We start from the raw sequence: 21,964 nt of genomic DNA, 5'->3' as shown, positions 1-21,964 counted from the left end.
AATTCTGTGATGATCCCCAATATTCCTGTCCCCTGTTTTCCATACCCAGTATAATCCTGTGCCCCTGAACATAAGGCAGTGTTGTGAATATAAAGGATTTCATTCCTCTGATTAGCTTAGGATATGCACTTGACACTTGAACAACATAAGGATTCAGGGCACCAACCCCTTCCACACAGTGGAAAATCCACACATAACTTTTGTCTCCCCCAAAACTTAATTACTAGTAGCCTACTATTGACCTAAAGCCTAACAATAATATAAGCAATTAACATATATTTCCCGTTATATGTATTATATACTTTATTCTTCCAATAAACTACAGAAAGGAAAATGTTAAGAAACCATAAAGAAGAAAAAAATGCATTTATAGTACTATAATGTATTTGTTGAAAAGAAAAATTATACTTATAATTAAACCCACACAGTTACAACCCATGTTGTTCAAGGTCAACTCTATAACATCACAATTTCAGCCTTGTGAGACCCTGATAGAGACCAGGTGAGCCTTGCCCAGACTTCTGACCTATAAGACACCATAAAATGATGAATGTGTGTTGTTCAGGCGACTAAGTTTGTGGTAACTGGTTATGAAGCAATATGCAGGGAAATCTATGTGTGATGGTATCAAACAATTTTGCCAATACCATTCTCTCTGGCAGAAAGAAATGGTTTGAAAGGAAAGCAATCAGAATGTGGGGGGAGGGGACAGGAAACCATATTCTAAGATGGGAACCTAAAAACAAACAAACAAACAAACAAACAAACCTCTTGGGCCAGAGGGATGTTTGGCCTCAAAGAAGCAGCTTTATTTGTGTTTTCAAAAACTGCATGAGCTTTCCTTTGTCAGGGTTAAGAGACATGCCCAAGTTGCAGGAGGCACAGGATGGATGTGATCTCAATATACAGAAGGCGGCTCTAATACCCCCAAGATGCCTAGCAATGGAAAGGGCTGCCCTTACTATTTAGACTTCTAATTCAATCCAAATTCCTAATTCATTCCAAGTATACAACAAACTATTGAATTAATCAGAAATAAGAAGAGAAATCAAGGCAAGCAAGTCGAGGCTAGAAAATGAAGATGTGAAGAGCTACCAGTCATAGGCAATGTGTTGGATCAAAAGCTCCCCAAGCCCATGGTCTCTGTGATTCTGTATTTAAATACTACTTCAGGAGTGCCTGGGTGGCTCAGTGGGTTAAGCCTCTGCCTTCAGCTCAGGTCATGATCTCAGGGTCCTGGGATTGAGCCCCACATTGCATCAGGCTCTCTGCTCAGCAGGGAGCCTGCTTCCACCTCACCCCCCCACCCCAGCTCTCTCTCTGTCTACCTCTCTGCCTACTTGTGATCTCTGTGGGTCAAACAAATAAATAAAATCTTTACCACTTCAAAGTGTCAGCACCACTTTAGTTGACTAACACTAGGAGGCCAAGGTGAATTTAGATGGTATTGGGCCAAGGACAAAGTGACACCTGAAACCTACCCTCACAAGTTTCCCAGAGGACAAGCATAAACTAAGGTAAAGGAAGATGTAGCACACTCTAGGGCTTAAACCCAAATCTTAGGGTAGAACTCTAACAAGTATGACTGCCTCTTACAGATTATTTCCTTTACTTCAGCAGGGGTTTCCTGATAGCTTGATGCCAAAGCACTCCAAAGACCTACTCCGATTATTTCACTGCCCAAAACAAAATCCTGAATATTGAACATCACCACCTCCATTTTGAGAAAAGACTATTCCTGCCAAGGAAAAGCAAAAGAGAACAAATAATACCAAAGAAAGTCAGAAAAGGAACCCAGTCCCAGAGGAGGCTGACCTAGGCTGCCTATTTCAGGATTTTCTTCATCCAAGGAGAGTCAAACAGTCTGGACCACTTGTCATTCTAGGGTGTCACTATGGAGGTTCTTCTCACCTCTCTGCAAGGTTAGATTTTCCATTTCCTGACTTCATGTCTTCATCTTGTTTCCTTGTTTTGTTCATTTAGTTGGAGCATATCCCCCAATAGTTTGAGAAAAGATAATAGAGTTTAATTTTAAACCTTGTCTGGTTGAAATAGTCTTTCTTCCTCCCTGACATTTTCCTCAGTATGGAGTTATAACATGGATACATTTTTACTCAGAATATAAAATTGTTCCATTGTCTACTATTTCCTACATTGCTCTTAAGAAGTCTGAAGTAATTCTGATTATTGCACATGGTCTTTTTTTTTTCTCTGTGCCTTGGTGTGGTTTTCCCTATTCTTACCCCTCAATATCTGCTCAGTGGGCCCCTTCAATATGGAAATACATGGCTTTCTAAAATTTCTTCCTTGTATCATTTCTGTCAATACTGTGTTTTCACACAGGCTGGGCAGAGCCCCCCTTTCACCACAAGTGATGGCAAACATTGTAAGCTACTGACTTGCATAATTATATACCTCTGAATGGTATCCAGGACATCAGGGGAGGGAGCACTGTTTTTTCCAGTCCTGATTTGGGACCTTCCTTCCAGAGCATGGCCTGAGTAGAAAAAGTATGCTAATTCCTTAATCTCAAAACTGTCCAGTCATTGGGAAAGCATCAGCTGTGTTGTACTCAGAATCACTCTCTCATCTCAGAGCCCACCTGATGGAATTTACCAATTCAACTATTTCTTCTGGCAAATCTTGATGCCTGTCCTCCAAATTCCTCTCCCTATAAGATAAAATTCCTATCCATATATACTTCCTACCAAATTTCTATCATGAATAATTTTTCCCTCAATTTTCTCTGTTCTTTCTTTCTGAAACTTATAACAGCTGGATATTGGAATTTGTGGATTGACTATTTAATGTATCTTTTTTTCCTATTTCTTGTGTCTGTCTTTCTGTACTTCTATCTGGGAGATTTCTAAAACTTTATCTCCTAACACTTCTATGGAATTTTTTTGAATTCCTGCTATTATATTTTTAATCTCCAATAATTTTTGTTATTCTATTTTTCCTTTACATAGCTGTCTCTTCTTGTCTGGAGAAAGCAATAGTTTATTTAAATAGTGGTGTTCTAAGTTTTCTTTTGTTTCTCACCAGATCTTTGTACCCTTTCTTTTTCCTATGGTTTTTGTTTGCTTTTGTTTTGATTTCTTGCTATTAGGGTTTTGTTTTGTTTTGTTTTGTTTTGTTTTGTTTTGTTTTTCCTCCTATTCATGTAAGACGCATTCTTCAAATGCCTGGTGGCTTTCAGCTGCTCATAATCCAGCCTCAGACACTCAGAAGCTGGCATGGAAGACAAAAAGCTTACCAGCTAAGCAGTGACAAATATTCCACTGGCTTTTTCTTTACCACACCTTACCCACAGGTAAGGAGCTTTGTTTTTCTTCAGTGCACATTACACACAAGAACTACTGGCCCAAAGATGACTTCTCTCTCTGTACATCCAGTTACAGGCTGGAACTCTGTCTACAGTGTGTCTATACTACACTGTGGTAGGAATAGCTATGTTCCTTTGGCTTGGGCAGGCACAAGACAGCTGCTAATTGATATGTGCCATGAAAAAGATATATTTTCCATAAGCTTCCCCTTGGCTGACCGTCTCTATGTGGAAAAGTGAATCATGTTCTTTACATAACTAGCCCTCTCTTTGTGCTGTTCCCTCCTGACTTCTCAAATTTCAGCCAATTGAACTGTGTCATACATGGTAAATACCATCAGGAGAGCTGATCATCAACACAAGACTGCACAGCCACCTCTCTGATCCTCACAAGAATCCTCCCCAAGAACATAAGTGACCTCATATTCAGAGGGAGATATTGAGACCTTGACTTCGTTCTGGCACCACAGCCTAGTTTTGTATCATGACTGGCCCTCACTGTGCCCTGTGGAATTTACCTTTGTTCTGCAAAGAGAATGTGGTTTCCAGGGAGAGGGACTACCATCATTCCATGTGGAACTGCTAGGCAGGGTATTAAGAGCATAGAGTGAAGACCCCAGAAGATGCTGCTGCTTCTGCTTGCCTGTCTCTTGCCTGCCATCAATGGGAAGAGCTGCTTCCACTGCTGGCCACAACTGCCTGCATTGATAGACTATGACCTACAGATTCTATGGGGCTCCCCAGGACCACCCAGAGATCTCTCCCAAAGCATCCACTCCCTATTCCTGAAGAAGGATTATGTTTTCCCAGAACCCTGGTATCTTGGTGAGGCACAGCCTAGACACTAGGGAACAGGGCTGGGCCCTTTACCTGACCTGGGATCTTATACCCCTAACTGCCCTTCATCCCACATCTCATTCTCAGATCATGCCCATATGGAGGAAGCAACAGCCAAATTATTCAATCACATAGATGAAGCCATTAAGAAGTTTCGAGATGGTGAGGAAGCCCCCAGGCTTCTGTTGACAAAACCCAGAACGCCAAGGCACTTCTAGAGGGCCTGCTGGCCTGGGGTGGGGATATGTGGTGAAGAGTGGTGACTGACCCAGCATCTATGTGCTCTGTGCAGTTACTGTTTGAAAAACTTGGCTCGAATTCCCAATCTTGAGTTATGTAATTGTTTCCACCTATAAAATGTAGATGATGAACACACCTCTTCCTCTCTTCCTTTTCCACTCAGATAAACCATCACTTCTGAGAGAGATTAATGTTCAGAAACAGGTGTTTACTAACAGGCTGAATGAGACGTCTAAGAAGCTGAAGGAGAAGGGTGAGCGGTGGAGATGGCCCCTGCCCACCACCCAGCCCTTCACCTTTCACAAGACTGAGAACAGAGCCCAGTCTGCAGCCCCTCCAATGTCCCTCCTCAGGAATCCCCATTTGCCCACATACTGGGCGCCTGTCCACACCTTCTCCAAGTTCCCTTTCTTGATGATACCCCAACCCTTTGTGGCTCTGTCTGCCTCCCCCAGCACTTCAGTTTCTCTATCATCTCACCCTCCTGGGCAGCTTGTAACAAGTCTTGTGGTGAGTATGTATGGGGACTTGGGGGTGGGGGAATGAGAGGTGTGGGGCACATGGCCCTGGCTAAGGCTACTGCCTATCCTCTCTAACAGAACTCCACCCCACATTGGAGGTCATCAACTGTGCCAGCTGCAAGACACACCTTCTTACCTGCAAAGACCCAACTCTCTGCCCAGGTCAGTGGCAGCTAGCCATCCTGCATCCAACCTGCCCGTACTCCATCCTGGGTCATTGTTGTCTTTGGATTGTCTTCCTCCTCTGCTCAGCCTCAAGCTCTTTTTGCTGTCCATCCAGAGAACATAGCAATTCCTGGGATTTCTTGATGCCACATGTCCAACTTCAGAGCCATAAAGCCATCTGCCTCTAGGACATCTCCCCTGGAGGTTTCTCGGGCCCTCAAAGCAAGCATGCTTGGAAACATATTCAAACTCAACTCCCCCACCCCCAATCTGCTCTTCCCTCAGGGTCCCTCTCGGCAAATGACCCCACACAAGCCCTAAGCCTCCTAAACCAGGAACTTCCCTCCCCTATAGTCAAGACATGCAATCACCAAATCTTGTTAAATAATTCTTAAATGTGTTACCATGTTTTCATTGCAGTATCCACCACCATTCCTCAGGCATCCTCACTTCTCATCTGGATTATGTTAGCGTCACTCAGCTGGCCTCCCTGCCCCTCTTGGCCACATCTTACTCAATAACCAAGGAACATTCTCAAAGAGCAAATCTTCCTATGACACACCCTGTTTGTAGCCCAACTGCTCTCCAGATAAGGCCTAGCTCTTCGGAAGGCCTTGTGCAAATATCCCCTACACACATTCCACCACCCCACTCCTCCCCAGCCACACTGAGCTACTGACATGCTGTACATACAGATGACTTCAAACTTTTTCTTTGAATTCTGTGTCCTCTGCCTACAGCACAATTTTCACTTGACCATGGGAGCAAAACTGAACTCGTACTTGTTTTTCAAAGTCCAGTCAGAAGTCCTACTTCCTAAGAAGGTTTCCCTGACAAGCTCCCCCACCTGAAGCTCATCAGCCTTCCTACTTTTCCTCTGTTCTGTCCTCCTCTGCTTCCCTGGGACACCACACCATAATTGTTTGCTAGCCTACCTCATAGAGAGCAGGGACCATGTCTCATTTATCTCTAATATATGCCATGTATACAGTAGGTGCTCAGAAAGTGTTTGCAAACAAATGACTGAGTGGACAAATACAAGGAGGAAAGAATGTAGTCTCTCTGGGCCCAGATGGCCCTCCTTGCCCGCCCCCCCAAACACCTGGCTCCCCCTTTTATACCCCCCAGCCAGGAGCCGGAGAATCCTCGCATGGTTTGTGAGCCTTGGCATTATTCTGCTTCTGGCAGCCATAGCTGGAAGTGGGTGAGTGACTCTCAAGCCCTAGCATCCCCAGAGAAGACAAACCTACTCCTTGACTGACCCATCTCCACTCTGTTTCCTGGCCCAGATGGTACATTTTCTGGCATGGGAAGAGGAAGAAGGAAGCTGAAAAGGTACTGGGAATGGAGACCCCTGACAGAATGTAGGTGTCCCAAGTAGGGAAAGCTGGGGGTAGCAAGGCTGGAGGTCTCAACCCTGGCTCCCAGAGTGTGACATCCAGAGCAAAGTGGGATCAAGGCTGGGGCTCAGGAGGCCCCATATCCTCTTAATGAGAGTACACACTCAGGGCCAGGGGACCAGGAAACAGTGGCGGCAAATCTCCACAACGTGCCCTCCACCTATAGCTGTCCTTGTCCCTCTGGAGACCCTCTCCCCACAGGGGCCACCACACTCCCTGACATATATAGACAATCAACGTGGCCCTCCTGCTCTCTGCTTCTGGTTAGGTTTAGCCAGAAAGAGTTCAGAGGGACAGAGGCAATGGCATGCAGAAGGTGGGGGTGTAAATGCCCTGCTTCTTGTCTCAGCAGGAACCCAGCAGTCCACTGGTCTGAACCAAGATCACAGTTGCTGTCAGGAAGCTCATTCATCTCTGAGTTCCAGTAACTGTCCCTTGCCTGACACTCTCCAACAGAGGGTGGTAGCATTCCTGTGGTCCAAAAGACTACACTCTGTCTTGTGGTTTTCCTGTGCCCATGCCTTGTAAATGCCTTTCATTAAAACATCCTCCTATTATTCTGATGAACTATAGCATCGGCTTCCCGTGGGGTAGGGACGGACCCAGCTGACACTGAGATCATCTCCATAAGGTCCTAAAGGGGCTTGTTCCCTCCTCTCACCCTCCCTCTGCTGGCCCAGCACCCTTACTCTTCTGAAACACCCTTCTCCTACTGCTCTGGTCCCAGCAGTGGTAACTCCACAGGCTCAGTCCAGTCTCACTTAATTCCAGCACTAAAGATGAAGGCAGAGATGGCCTCGGTCCCTGTGCCCAGGTATGGAACAGAAGCAGTGAGAGGCCAGCTCATGGCCCAGGGACTAGGAGAAGAAAGGCTTCAGAAAACAGGCTCCAAGTCACATTCAAACAGACCTCCCTGACATTCTGGCTAAGATGCCCAGCCTGACAACACCCAGGTCCCCAGTGAATCTGGTGCTGCTAACAGTGAGGTTTCCCTGACTCTGCCTGTGGTAGTGGGAATAGACAGGGGCTTTGCCTCCTCCTCCTCCATCCCCATGTCCCTTTCCTGTTTGCCCCCAAGGCTGCCAGATTAAATGGAACCTCTGAGTCCTCCAGGCTCAACTCTGTCCTTTCCACCCAACCTTGTATCTTTCTTCACTCCTTCTCTTGGCCTGTCATCCTTGGCTCAGGCTCAGGCTCTATTTGAGACTAAACAGGCTCTACTCTGGCAACACTGAAGCCACTGCCAGGCCCAGAGCCTGTTCAGCAGGCCAACCACTGGGAGCTGAAAGGAATCATGTCTGGGACCAGAGCTAAGGACAAGAACCCAGAACCTGGACTCAAGTCCTGTCTCTGATGCTAAGGTTTTAGTCTCCCCCTTCTGCATCTGTTCCTCCATCTGAGCATGGAGGGAAGATGTCATGCTTCAGCCAGGTTGGTATGCCCTGGCCTTGGAGCCCACTGAATTCACATTTGCCATCCTACATTTGTTCATGCTTTGGGTCAAAATGCAATGCCCTCACCCCTTCACCTCACCCCCAGTCCACTGAAATCTTGCCAGGACCCACAGCCCAGTTGCTGAAACAAGCCTTTTTGTCTCCACAGGCCCTTCTGGTGCCCCTCTTCCAGAGCTAGCACCCAGCCTGGAAGTGACCTGATTCCAGTAGAACCAGCCTGCCATAAGGGCCACAACTTGGCTACAATGGGGGGACTGCAAGACACTGAGGCAAAATGTATATAGACCATAAATGGCAACCAGTACAGGGAGTCCAATGGCTGAGAGCAGCTGTGGGTCCCCAGCCATAGGTATCTCCAGCCCCCAGCCCAGGAAGACCCAGGAAGCACCCCCTTTCAAGGTGGTGTCTTCAACAATGAGAAACCATGGAAGGTGTGAAGGAAGAGAGAAGTGTTGTCATTGAGAGGTTAGTGTTGCAGCATAGCAGAGGTATGAGAGGTTTGATAGGTTCAGGCAACTCCAAGAAATGTGATATGGCTGAAGGGAGAGGCCCAGGTAAGAGGACGTTGAGAGGTGGGGACCACAGAAGCACCCAGGCCCAAAGGGAATGAAAGTAGGTGAGCAAGGAGGGCTAGGAAGAAGTAGTGGAGGGCTTTGCCAGTGGCAGGCCTGAGTCCTAGGGAAAGGTCAGGGATCCAGACAGAGAAAGAGTAGCTATGCCAGGTGTATGCGGCTCCACATGCAGGCAGCTGAGATATCCCCTCCATCCAGCTCCACAGATTATCCCTGCCTCACAAAACAGAGGAAGGGTCCATGGATATAAGGTTTTTGGGGAAAGCATAAAGACATAGCTATAGCCAAATGGTGAGAACATCCTCATATCCATTCTGAGTGACTGAGCCAGAGCCCCAGGCTGTAGTAATGGACCTCCAGGAAACTGTGATTCTGTGTGTCTGTAAAAGCTGGCTGCCACCTAGGAGAGAGGGAAAGCCAGGCTTTCATGGTGGTGATATTGGTTTCCTATTTATATTTAAATTGGGACTTAAACCATTACTTCAAAAGTATCCAGAGCAACTGCTTTCTGATGCATGCAGCAGAAATAGAAAATCCCAGGTATAATTTATGAGTTTGTGGGTCTGTATGTGTATATCTCTTATCAACAGATTTTTTTATTATTATTTGAGGGTATATTTGCATGAAAAGCAGATACTGAGTTCTGCTAGAGTAGAAAGATCAAAGAATTTTGACTCAGGTAAATCTTGGTCAAAATATAGACTCTGAAGGACTTTATGCTTCGAGGTATGACAGAGCAGCTTACAGCATACCAACACTACCATCCAAGGGCAACTAAAAATAAAATACATCAAAAGAGCAAAATGAGACAAAAGTCTGTTTAAGGCACCAGGTCCCTAATGGGTCCAAGGTCCCAGACAGAAGTAGAGTTCTCTGTGGTGACAAGCCCTTGTCTTGCAATGAATTTCTCCTTGGCACTTCTGGGCTTCAACAGTACAGGTTGAGAAGCTTGGGGGGCTGTCCAGTAGATGCCTGCAAAGTGTGGAGAAGTCATCAAAGCTTTTAACAATATCATGGGCTGAAGAGAGAAAACTTGGAGCTCTACTTTGCCAAGATAGAATGTGAGAGGTCCAGATGCCTGGAAGTACAGAGATGCAGAAAATGCAAACAAATGCATTGCATCTGTTTGTCCCATCCTCCCAGGAGCAAGCCTGTTCTTAACCAGCACAGGCCCAAAGACAAAGAAATCAAACAGAAAAGATCTGAAATACAATTTGTCAGAGATTTGCCTGCTAGGGAAATAAAAATTAGAGTTGCTGACCCACATAGGAAGACAAGTTTTAATAAATAGTCCAAGGTATTGATTGGTAATAGCCTAGTACACCAGAGGCAGACCAATCCTTACAAAGCATGGAATTCAGCCTCTGACAAAATTAAAGAGAACTATTCTTATTTTATATCAATGCTGGAGGATAGAGTAAATATCTTCTAAAGGAAAATAATATCATCTAAAGCCACTACCATGTTTTATTTACAATATCCAGTATTCAAACAAATATTAAAATCCATACCAAAAATAAAATCAAGAGAAAAATCAAACAATAGAAACAAACCTACAAATGATCAAGATTATCAGTTATCCCATATAAGTTTTAAAATATGTGCGACTAATTGCCCAAAAGTATTCTTTGCAGCTTATTCAAATAAAATTGACATACAACATTGTGTTAGTTTAAGGAGATGTAATGTATTGATTTGAAATATCTACAAAATTGCAAAATGATTACCACCACAGCATTAACTACCATCTCTCTCACATCATATAGTTACCACCTTTTTTTTTTTTTTTTTTGGTGAGAATATTTAAAATTTGCTCTCTTAGGAACTGTCAAGTATATAATACAATATTATTAACTAGCACCATCCTGTACATTAGATCTCTAGAACTTATTTGTCTTATAACTAGAAGTTTGTACCCTTTGACCAATATCTCCCCCATTTCCCCATTCCCCAACACCATTCTATCCTGTTTCTATGAGTTTGGCTCTTTTAGATTTCCACACGTAAGTTATATCATACAGTATTTGTCTTTCTCTGTCTGACTTATTTCCCTTAGCATAAAGCCCTCAAGACCATCCATGTTTTTGGAAATGGCAGGATTTCCTTCTTTCTCATGGCTGAATAACATGAATATCCATGTCATTTTATAGATATTATATTATTATGTTATAATAAAATGTAATATATGTATGTATGTATGTTTGTGTGTATTTATAAGTAGATAGATTGATAGATAGATAGATATCCATTATCCATTTATCCATTCATCTGTTGATAGACATTTAGGTTGATTTCATGTCTTGACTGCTCTGAATAAAGCTGCGATGAACAGGAAGTGCAGAGATCTTCTCAAGAGTTTGTTTTTGTGGGCTTCTGGGTGATTCGGTCAGTTAAGATTCTGCCTTTGACTCAGTTCATGACCCTGGGATCAAGCCCCGCATCTAGCTTGCTGCCCTACTTCTTCCTCCACGACAACCCCGTTCATTGTCTCCCTATCTCTCTCTCAAATAAACAGATAAAATCTTAAAAAAAAAAAAAAAGAAAAGAAAAGAGTTTGTTTTTCATTACCTTTGGATACATGCTCAACTGCAAAATTTCTGTTTGGTTCTTTTGTGTTTTTCTATCTCTTTGTTGAATTTCTTATTTTGTTCTTATATTGCTTTCCATAATTACATTGAATTATTTAGCTGTGTTCTCTTGTAGCTCTCTGACTATCTTTAGAATAATTATTTTGAATTCTGTCAGGCAATTAACAGATCTAAATTTCTCTAAAGTCAGTTACTAGACATTTACTTTGTTCCTTTGGTAATGTCATGTTTCCCTGATTTTTCATGATCCCTGTAGCCTTGGGTATGTGTCTGCTTCTTTGAAGAAGCAGTCACCTCTTCCATATTTATGGACTAACTTTGGTAAGGAGAAACCTTCACCTATGGGTGGGGACATGTTGGAGGCTCCAGGTTTAAGGGTGTGTGTAGGGACTGGGTTAGTGGGGGGTGGGGGCAGTGATGACTTCATCAGCTCAGGTTGTTGGACCCACAACACCAAGAGCTGTGTGATCTTTGGTGACTATAGCGGGAAGTCCACAGAGGCTGTACATGCTTTGGCATCCTCAGTGCACCTCCACATCCGGTGCCTCCAGGCCCAGATGATATTACTCATTTAAAAATATTTCATACTAAAAAAAATTTTTTTAATTAAAAAAATTTCATACATGGCCATAAAAAAGGAATGAAATTATGCCATTTGCAACAACACAGATGCATCTGGAGAGTGTAATCTAAGTGAAATAAGTCAGAGAAAGACAAACACCATATGATCTCATATGTTGAATTTAAGAAACAAAACAAAGAAAAAAGAGACAAACCAAGAAATAGACTCTTAACTATGGAGAACAAACTGATAGTTACCAGAGAGAAGGTGGCTGGGGCAGGGGTTGGGGGGAGGGTAAATAGGTGATGGGGATTAAGGATGGTACTTGTGGATGAACACCATGTGTTATATGGAACTGTTGAATCACTATATGGTACACCTGAAGCTAATATCACACTGTATCTTAACTACTCTGGAATTGCAATGAAAGAAGATTTTAATTAATCATTTAAAAATAAGTAAATAAGTAAATAGGTGTTAGGAGTAATACATATATATCTATCTATAAATATAGATAGATATACATAGATGATAGACTTAAGATGCATTTTTAAACAAATAATGCTGAGTAATTGATCATCCATAGGCAAATATGAGTGTGGACTTAAGTCCCATACATTATAAGAACATGAACTCAAATATATCATAGGATTAAATGTAAAACAAATTAAAAGTTGTAGTGTAACATATAGGGGTAAGACTTTGGGATCTGGAATTAGACAAAGAATCCTTGGATTATATCAAAAGCACAATCTATAGGAGGAAAAAACTGATAAATTGAACTTTATCAAAATAAAAACTCTCACCCATGAAAGACCTTGTGAAGAGGATGAAACAACAAGCTACAAACTGGAAAGAAAGATATGCAAACCACACATCTGACACAGGGATAGTATCTAGAATATATAAAAAATTCTCAAAACTTAGCAGTAAAAGTCAAACAATCCCATTAGAAAATGTCCAAAAGACTTGGAAAGACATTTCACCATGTATATGAATGCATAGAAAATGTGTTGGAAGCACACACACCATCATATTAACAATAAACATCTATAATGTACTGTCTCTCTATAATCTTTCTACATATTTTATCGTCTCTGTAATCTCTTTTAATGTTTAGAATAAAAAATACGTTATACCCAAAAAAAAAGTTGAAAAGACATGAAAAGCCATTTCACTATGGAGGATATTCAAGGGCCAGATAAGCACATGAAAAGATACTCAGCATCATTACAGCACAAAGAAAACACCTGCAAAAGCCACAATGGGATATCAGGGGACACACTGGCCTCTAACACTGACCATAGCAGGTACCAGTGGAGACATGGGCAAGTGGATCTCATTCGATCCAGAAGGGGAGGTGTGACAGTGCTGCCACCCCACATGGGCATTGAGGGGACAGGGGTGTGCACACATGCCCCCAGAATCCACAGGTTTCTTAGCTGTTCCATTGTCAGGGCTCCAGAGAGGCATTCTTTTTGGCCAGTGGGCAGAATCTACCAGTGCTCCTGCCAGTGAGTAGGGAAGTCTGGTACAAGGCCTTTTTCAGATTCTGGCAGTGTTCTTATGTACTTCAGAGCCTGACTGGTCAGTCTGGAGCAGCTGAGACAAGAGCCCAAGCTCCCAGCAAGGGCGCCCGCCCTCAACTCTCCCCTCCCAGTCACCAGCAACTCCTCCCATGACTGGCCTGGCCAAATCTCCCAGTCTTTGTTTTCCAAATCTGCCACATGCTATCTGCAGTCACACTGAGCCTCTCCCCCAAAGAAACACATCTCCCATATGACCTGGTTCTAGCACACAATAGCCAGAGACTCTGCTGGGCAGGAGAAAGATGTTTGACACTTTTCTCATTTCTATTCTATCTGACACTTATCACTTTATCTCATTTAAATGTACCAACCTGGAATAAGTATTATAATCTTCTCTTTACAGATAAAGAAATGGAGACTCAAAGATGTTGTATTTACCCAGGTACATCTTTTTTCCAAAGAGCATTGCAGACTTTTCTGCGATGTCTGGAAACTGAGAAGTAAATCTGGAACTGAGGTCTAGGGAGAAGTCTTACCCTCCATCCCCTCATTCCCACTGCAGCAGTCATAGCGTATTGTCTCCATAGGTGGTCATTTTTATCAACACTATCGTAAGAATGAAATCTGGCCCTATTCCCTGTGTTCCCTTTCTTCTGTCACTGCTTGGTCCGCAATGGAAAATGCCACTTGAGCATGTCATTTGCTCTTCTAAATTAATTTTTCCATGTCTTTTTAAATCACTTTTGAGCACCTCCAATTGCCAGGCACTGGGCTAGTTGCATTATATAAATCATTCCGGGCCTTCAACATAACCGCATAGAAAAGGCTATTTTTCCATTAGATGCCAGACCCCTGCTTTGTTCCTGTCAGCTGTCACACCATTAAGTGTGGAAGTGTGTGGGTGGCAAACACTGGCATATATACCCTTTGAGTCCACAAGATTCGAAGATGTCATATCATAGGTCAAGACCCAGAGAGGTTAAAAATCCAAAGGTGTCCCAGTTAGTTCATGAGTCCATCTACCTTCAAAGGCCCCATACCAAATTTTCCTCCTCTTATCCTGACTTCAGGGTAGAACAGCTGCATGCAGGGAGGTCATGAGGAAAGCCAAAAAGATGCGGAGGCAATTTGAAAGAAGAGAATCTTAACAGAAAAGAGGTGGGTTATTGAGAAATGAAAATGTAGAGCCCATCCTGTCAGAGGAAAGCCATTAGCACTCAATGGTGTTAACCAATAGCTGGTGTTTGACAAGGATCCCCTTTCTTTTATGAAAGAGATGTCTAAACAGAAAAGGGCATATTCTCACATTTGTTTGAAGTTAAGGATCAATATTCTTTGCCTCAGGAAATCCAGAAGGCTTTCAAAATGCTTGTGTGGCAAAGAAGACCAACAGACACTTCTAGGCACTGAGCCTATATTCTGCAAATATGTAACATCTGCCAGAAGAGGAGAGCCATCTGGCCCCTCCACAGTGGGGGAGGCTATGGCACACAGGCAAGAGAGATCACTGCCTCCCCTCCCTTTTGCTGGCCATGGGGAGATGTCATCCTCACAATGTTATTTTGTTTTCAAATTAAAAAAAAAAAAAAGAAAGAAAAAGAAACCAAAATGTTGAGAAGGGATCAGCGCAGAGTTGGGTGGTAACAAATACCTTGTCCAATGCTCTTTTCCCTGAGCCATATGCACTTTTTCTGGAGTGTCTATTTCCATCTCTAAGCTACAGAAACAGCCCTAACTCTAGAAGGGCTCAGGAGGTGCTTCTTTCTGGAGTTACTGCCCCAACTCCACTGGGGTGTGGATGGTTTCAGTTCTTATCCGTTCCTCAATGTCCTCATCAGCCAGCAGGGAGAGTGATGGCACCTGCTCCCTAGGGTTGACATATAAGTTCCTGTGTATAAAGGACTTAGGCCAATACGTGGCACTTAGTAAGCAGATTAGTCTGCCAGGCCAGTGACAAAAGTGTAAGGAATGAAAAGGCTCTGGGGAGATGATTTGCTTGAAGACCTAGAACTTTCTAACATCAGGGGACCAGTCTACACTTGTTGAAATAGCAAGCTGAATGGTGGGGTGGGAGGAAGCAAGCTGGGAAGCATCAGCTACATATATACAAGCAGTACTGAAAATGTCATCTATTGGGCAACTACCATGTGCCAAGCACTTAACACCATTAGTGCTTTTTCATCTTCCCCATGACCATGTGATCTGTGGCCCATTATCCCCATTTTGATGATGAGAAATTCAAAGTCACCTGCTCAAAGTCACACAGCCAATCAATGAACAGGCTGGGTCTATGCCAACCCAGAGCCCTTGTTCCTCCTACTGCACCACGTTTCCTCCAACAACGACTCCCCTCCCCAACAAAGAGAAGGCTACCTCCAAGAAGCTGCCTACCCTCCCAGGAAAAGTTAGGCAGAGGCGGGATGGACTTAGAGACTGTAAGCTCCCTCTGACCCCGACCTTCAGGCACTTCAGCCAGAAGCATAGACACTGCAGCCAGATTACAAGGTTCCCAGCCTGGTCCATCATTCACCAGCCATGTGATCCAAGACAGGTTACTTAACCTCTGTTGACTGCCGGCTCCCCAGAATGATGACCAAAATAATCTGCTGATCATGCAATTCAGGCTTGCTGCTCCCTAGAGTGAGAAGAGCCACAGCCTCATGGACTTGTGTCAGAGGAGAAAAGGCAAATATGGGTGATTTATGAGGTCTGGATGGTCTGGTTCCAGGTAGATCTTTCCATACAGGGCCCTTAATTGGCACTGGAAAAAATTCACAATACAGTAGGATTTGCGGACACAGCAGGGAGGGACTGTGGAACCGTACTTGACGTGCATACAGTCAGTTGATGAGCCCAACCAAACAACTGATTTTTTTTTTTTTTTTTTTTTAGAAAAGATTACTTACCCTTTTGAGAGAGAGTGGTATATTACCCAGATAAATGGATTTTTAGGAAGTTTCTGAAACAAACCATAAATGTATTTGCAACGTTGTCTTTTTGGACAAGAAAGTCATAAAGTTGTAAAGTCATGTCAGTGATGAATGTCCAACAGTGAAGTCATCTTAATGCAGACAGTAAGCTCTGGGGTGTGGATGGTTTCAGTTCTTATCCGTTCCTCAATGTCCTCATCAGCCAGCAGGGAGAGTGATGGCTCCTGCTCCCTAGGGTTGACATATAAGTTCCTGTGTATAAAGGACTTAGGCCAATACGTGGCACTTAGTAAGCAGATTAGTCTGCCAGGCCTGTCATAACAAAGCACCCCTGGGTGACTCAAACAAGCATTTATTTCCTCACACTTCTGGAGCTTAGAAGTCCAAGATCAATTTTCTTCCAGTTCTGGTTCCTTCTGAGGCCTCACTCCTTGGTGAATAGGTGTCTATCTTCTCTCTGTGCCTACACAGTCTTACCTCTGTGTATGTGTGTGTGTGTGTGTGTCCTAATCCCCTTTTTATAAGGACACCAGTCATATTGGATTAATATCTACACTAGTGATCTTGTTTTACTGAATTACATTTTTAAATGTATACATACACAGTTGCATCCTGAGATACTGGTGGTTAGGGCCTCAACATATGGATTTTGCAGAGAAGAGACATGATTCAGCCCACAACAGCAAGAATTTACTGATGCCTCTGCTATCATGTTTCCAAAGAGCTAGACTACACTCTGACTATGCTGGGCTATTTTTAATTCTCCAGATGTGTAATTTTCCTCAACACACATTTCTTTTCTACCCCCTTCGGCTAGGCAATTCTTACTCAACACTAAGAACTCCACTCAGTCCTTTTCTCTGCGACACACATTTCTTTTCTGTCCCCTTCAGTAGGCAATTCCTACTCAACACTAAGAACTCCACTAGCCCTTCTTTTCTCTAGAAAGCCCTCCCCTGGGCACACAGAGCAGGGCAGACTCCTACAGTACAGTCTTTCTCAGCCCCCTTTCTCTCCAGCACTTACTGTCACTGAAATGCATCAAGGGTGGTTTCGCTGCTGTAGTCTCTCTGCCCTGCAGAGGATAGAATGCAGGCTCTGGGCCATAGGGAATTTCCTGCCTGCCACCCCTTTGTCTCTCCCAATTCCTGCTGTCCCAACCACCCTGCCATCAGATCTCCCAGGGAATAGACCCTGGGAGAGAGGTAGGGACCCCAAGGCTTGCAGTGACTGCTGCATGCAGGTACCCACTCTTATTTGAAGCTCTTGGGTTGCACATTAACCTGGGTCCACTAAATACCACTGGGTCTTTGATTGCCCTGCTGGCTGCCAGTCCCCCTCCCCACCCTCACATCAAACCTCCTCCTTTCTAGCCAGAGCCCTCAAAATGAACTAATATTTCAGTTTTCTGCTGTGCAGCCTACCTTAGCTTACTGGTCTATGTGTAAGAAATCTGCTTTCTTATGTCTTCATAGGCTCAGGCTACTATTACAGAGTACCATGGCCTGGAGGGCTTAAACAGCAAACATTTATTTCTCACAGTTCTGGAGGCTGGAATTCCCAAATGAAGGTGCTGACAGACTCCATCTGGGATGCAGATGGCTGTTTTCTCATCATATCCTCAGATGTCAGAAAGAGAGAAGGTCTCCCACAACTCTTATGAGGTCGCTAATCCCATTCATGACTGAAGCACCTACCAAAGGCCTCACCTCCTAACACCATCACTTCAGTGGTTAAGGATTTCAACATAGAAATCTGGAGAGGGACAAGTCAGTCCATAATATTCCCGCTTCTGAAAATTAGGGTGGCATTGGCCCATCCCAGCTCCAAGATCCTTCTCCTGCCCTCCTGGTTACTGGTAGTGGCTCCAGGCTGCCCCGAGGCAGGCACTGGGTGCTGGGTGCTGCCTAGCAGCGCGCTCACAGAAGAGCAGCCCCAGGTGCTTCACACAGACTTCGGAACTGCCCCTCACCTTGGTAGGGGCAAATACCATCTCCTCAGCAGGCAATATGCACCTGAAGGGGCCATTTCACATTAACCATAGTGACTCGGTCAGCTCAGCTGGCTGACCTTTGTTTCGCAGAATTCCCTTCCCCGGGGTTTCTGGTTAGGAGGGGCCACAGGGGATATTTTGTACTAGATTGGGAGGCAGAAGCGCAGCAGTGGCTGTACTGCTGCTTCTACTCAGAAACAGGGCTTGGGGGAGTGGGAGTGCAGAGATGAGACAGGTGCTTCCGCAGCTCACACGTGTTGTGGACAACTTGCTGACTCATCTTGTCAACATCAGTGGCTGGGCCTGGGCTGCGGCTCCTCCCCATCACTCCTCTAGTCCAGATGTGGACTTAGCTCTGTGACTGAGGCCATGAGCTTCTCTGGCAGGACACCATGTCATCAAGCGTGGAGGGCATGGGAACCGACACGGGTTTGGGCCTGTTCCCCCTCCTTCACACCCATCTTCCCTTCCCCACTGCCTCCAGCATCAGACACTGACAAGGGCCTTCCAAAGGCTATTCAACCGGCTCCCACAGCCACCTAGGGCATAACAGACAGCAGTTGGTGCTGCAGCTCTGACTGAGCACCAGCTAACACACACTAACCAAAGCCACAGAGAGATTGCATAAACCCAGTACCACTGTTTGTGGACAGTAAGAACCTTATCTGCCAAGCAACCCCAGCAGTGAAGACTCTCTCTGGAGGTCAGTCTGGGTAAGGAAGCAAAGTCTGGACACAAGTACACAGCAAACTGATGTCACAGCAAGGGGGGCTGATTGAATGACCCTGGTAGACAGTGGCCTGAACCTATGCCTCAACCCCTCTTCTCTGGAAACCCGAACCAGTCCTGGAGACTAAAATTCAGCTCTTGATCCCCAGCACGCCTGCTCCAGAGCATTCAGGGCACACCCTGCACACTCAAGCCCCATCAGTGCGTTGCATACCTTTTCTACCAACAAGCTCTGAGCTCATCAACGTCACTTCCCTAGAACCTCTGGGGTGAGAGGGTGGTGACTACTTGTGTATCCACATTCTTTGTGCTGGGAATAGTCACAGAGCCATAACCTTCACCCACATCAGCACCTAATCCCCACCACAACACCTCTGTGACAGTTGCTCTTTTTATACCCATTTTATAGGTGAGGAAATTGAGGTTTAGAAAAGTTAAATGACCTGATCATTATCACACAACAAGGAAGTAGCAGAGCTTGGGCTCTGGCCCAGAACCTAAGCTCTGCTACTTCCTTGTCATGTCTTTCATTATCTGTATTTCTAATATTTTGACATGTGAGGCCTTCTGACTCTGGAGGGACTGCCCCTCCCTGGGCCAGTTAATTCCTAGAGATAGCAAACTAGCCACCTGGAGTGCACCTTTCAAGTGCCAGTCAAGCCATCTAGAACCCATGCTCATCATCTCCTTTGTGGGGCTCTCACACCCCACACCACTATCCACCTGCCCTAATCACCTTGGGGTCAGATGGCAGAAGCAGGGTCAGCCCTAGTGTCCCAGAGCCAACTGAGATATTCAAACTACCCAATCCTAAACCTCCTTGCCCTCCTCACCTGCACTTTCCCACAGAACCACAGTAAAGGCTCTTGCCACATTTTCCCCCTTGCTACCTCTGTCTTCTGACTAACCCAGTGCTTCTCTGTGTGGCCCTGTGGGCTATACCGTGACTCTTGCTCCCAGGGATCTTTGAGTATAAAATACTTCTTTCATGACCATCATTTCCTTGTATCATCTGCTGGCAACTTTCTATTTCTTGACCTGGATAGTGGCTATGTGGATGTGCATTTCATTATTATTTTTTATTGAGATACTGGTCAAATAACATTAAAAATCACCCTGCTAAACCATACACTTACTCCCCATTACCCAGACCAACTCAGCCCCAGGCAACCATTACTGTGCTTTCTGTCTATACGGATTTGCCTATTCTGGAAATTGCACATAAACGGAATTATACAATGTGTAGAGTTTTATGTCTGGCTGCTTTCACTTAGCATAATGTTTTCAAGGATCATCTATGAACCCATATACGTTGTAGCATGTATAGAACATTCTTTTCTTTGACTGAATGACTCCATTTCTGGATATACTATATTTGTTTATTCATTCATCAGCTGATGAACATTTGGATTGTTTCCACCTTTTTGGCTATTATGAATAATGCTGCCATGAACATTTATGTAAAATCTTTTGTGTAGACATACGTTCTAACTTGTTTTGAATTTATACCTAGGAGTGCTATTGTGGGGTCATATGGCTGAATTTTGCATTCCCACTATCAGTGTCTGGGTTCCAATATATCTACATCTTTGTCAACACTTGTTATAATTTTAAAAATTAGAATTATTTTCTCCCTTAATTATTCTGACTCAAGGAGACCATTTACTTTTCCTTGGTAATAATTACCTCAACTTGTAATTATATATTCCTTTGTTCTTTAACTGATTAGACTGGAGTTTTCATGCAAGCTATTGGCTGCATGCTCAGTATTCAGCCTAGTGCCTGACACAAAATTGGTGCTCAATAAATAGTTGAGCAACTAAATGGGTAGATAATTAATCCATGAAAAGGAAGGGCATAGCATCAGACTTATCCCACCACCAGACAGTCAGCAACTGGGCAAACATCCCCCTCCCCTCAACACTGTGTCAGTCCCCAGGATAAGAACTGGCAGCACAGAGTGACCAGAAAAAGACCTTGACCTGGGGGAATGGGGAGAGGAGAGATGGTCTTAAGCTTGAGACAGTTTCATAATTCATAATTTCATATTTCCCCACATGTGATCACTCCCTGATGGAGAACAGCACAAGATGACTTTAGAGCACAGAACAGATGCACCTGCTCAGCATGGAGATCAAGAAGCCTTCTGAAAGGAGAGAACACTGGTATGACAGTTAATTTTATGTGTCAGTTTGGCTGAGATAAGGGATATCCAGATAGCTAGTAATTATTTCTGGGTATGTCTATGGTGGTGTTTCTGGAAGGGACTAACATTTGGTTCAGTAGACTGAGTGAAGATATCCATCCTCACCAATGTGGGCAGGCATCATCCAATCCATTGGGGGTCTAAGTAGAACCAAAAAAATGGAGGAAGGGTGTATCTCCCTCTTTCTCTCAGAGCTGGAGCTGGAGGCTCCATCTTTCTTGCCCTTGGATGGCAGAGTTCCTGGTTCACAAGTCTCTGGATATGAACAAAATTATACCACATTCTTCTGGTTCTCCATAACTGTGTGAGTCCATTCCTACAATACATCATTCCCTCTCTCCCTCTCTCTCTTCATATAGATAGATACATGGAGATATATATATAGATAGCGAGATATATATATATATATATCTTCTATTGATTCTGTTTCTCTGGAGACCCTGTGAATACAACCAGGGTTGAGCTGGGTGAAGGGAAGGATAGCAGAAGAAGAATTGAAAACCACTGTGAGATCTCACTTGACCAAAAATATCTTGTCCACTAACTTACCATAATTATACTTTGTGCATAGGCAGCCTATAGTTTTCCTCATTAGTGCAAACATTTGGCTCAGGCTACAGAGACCCTGAACTGTCCTACCAGAGCGCAGCACTAATTTGTGCTAGGAGAGGAGAAGCCCAATCTGGACAACAGAGGGGCAGAGCAAGAGAGGATAGGAGTACCACACCCACACACCCTCTAAGCCAATCCTATCTCTTCACTGCGTAGCCAGTGGCCTCAACCTGGGGTCCCAAGGAGAGTCTGGGAATAACAGGCCTTCCCTGAAATCAATGAAGTCTCCCCATGCACTTCGCAACCAGCCTTTATCTTTGGCAATAATTAGATCCCTGGTAACAGAGGGAGGTTTATACCC

General features: G+C 44.2%; 1 protein-coding gene across 2 annotated transcripts; it reads left to right on the top strand.

The window, feature by feature from the left end:
• Positions 1-3,913: 3,913 nt before the first annotated feature.
• On the top strand, positions 3,914-7,432 carry TEX51 (testis expressed 51). Of its 2 annotated transcripts, none has more exons than XM_013048584.2 (8): positions 3,914-4,150; positions 4,250-4,324; positions 4,566-4,655; positions 4,895-4,912; positions 5,002-5,085; positions 6,217-6,292; positions 6,378-6,423; positions 6,841-7,432. In XM_013048584.2, exons 1-8 carry the CDS (start codon positions 3,949-3,951, stop codon positions 6,862-6,864), a joined length of 615 nt encoding a protein of 204 aa, XP_012904038.1. In that variant the 5' UTR covers positions 3,914-3,948; the 3' UTR covers positions 6,865-7,432. The 2 variants fall into 2 exon arrangements, with proteins under 2 accessions (XP_012904038.1, XP_044922465.1); XM_045066530.1 differs by having other exon boundaries at positions 6,838-7,432.
• The last annotated feature ends 14,532 nt before the right edge of the window (positions 7,433-21,964 follow it).

The sequence above is a fragment of the Mustela putorius genome, unplaced genomic scaffold (assembly GCF_011764305.1).
Source record: "Mustela putorius furo isolate JIRA1106 unplaced genomic scaffold, ASM1176430v1.1 tig00003867_pilon_pilon_pilon, whole genome shotgun sequence".
In the NCBI taxonomy this organism is placed as follows: Eukaryota; Metazoa; Chordata; class Mammalia; order Carnivora; family Mustelidae; genus Mustela; species Mustela putorius.
This window is presented reverse-complemented; position numbering and strand designations above follow the sequence as displayed.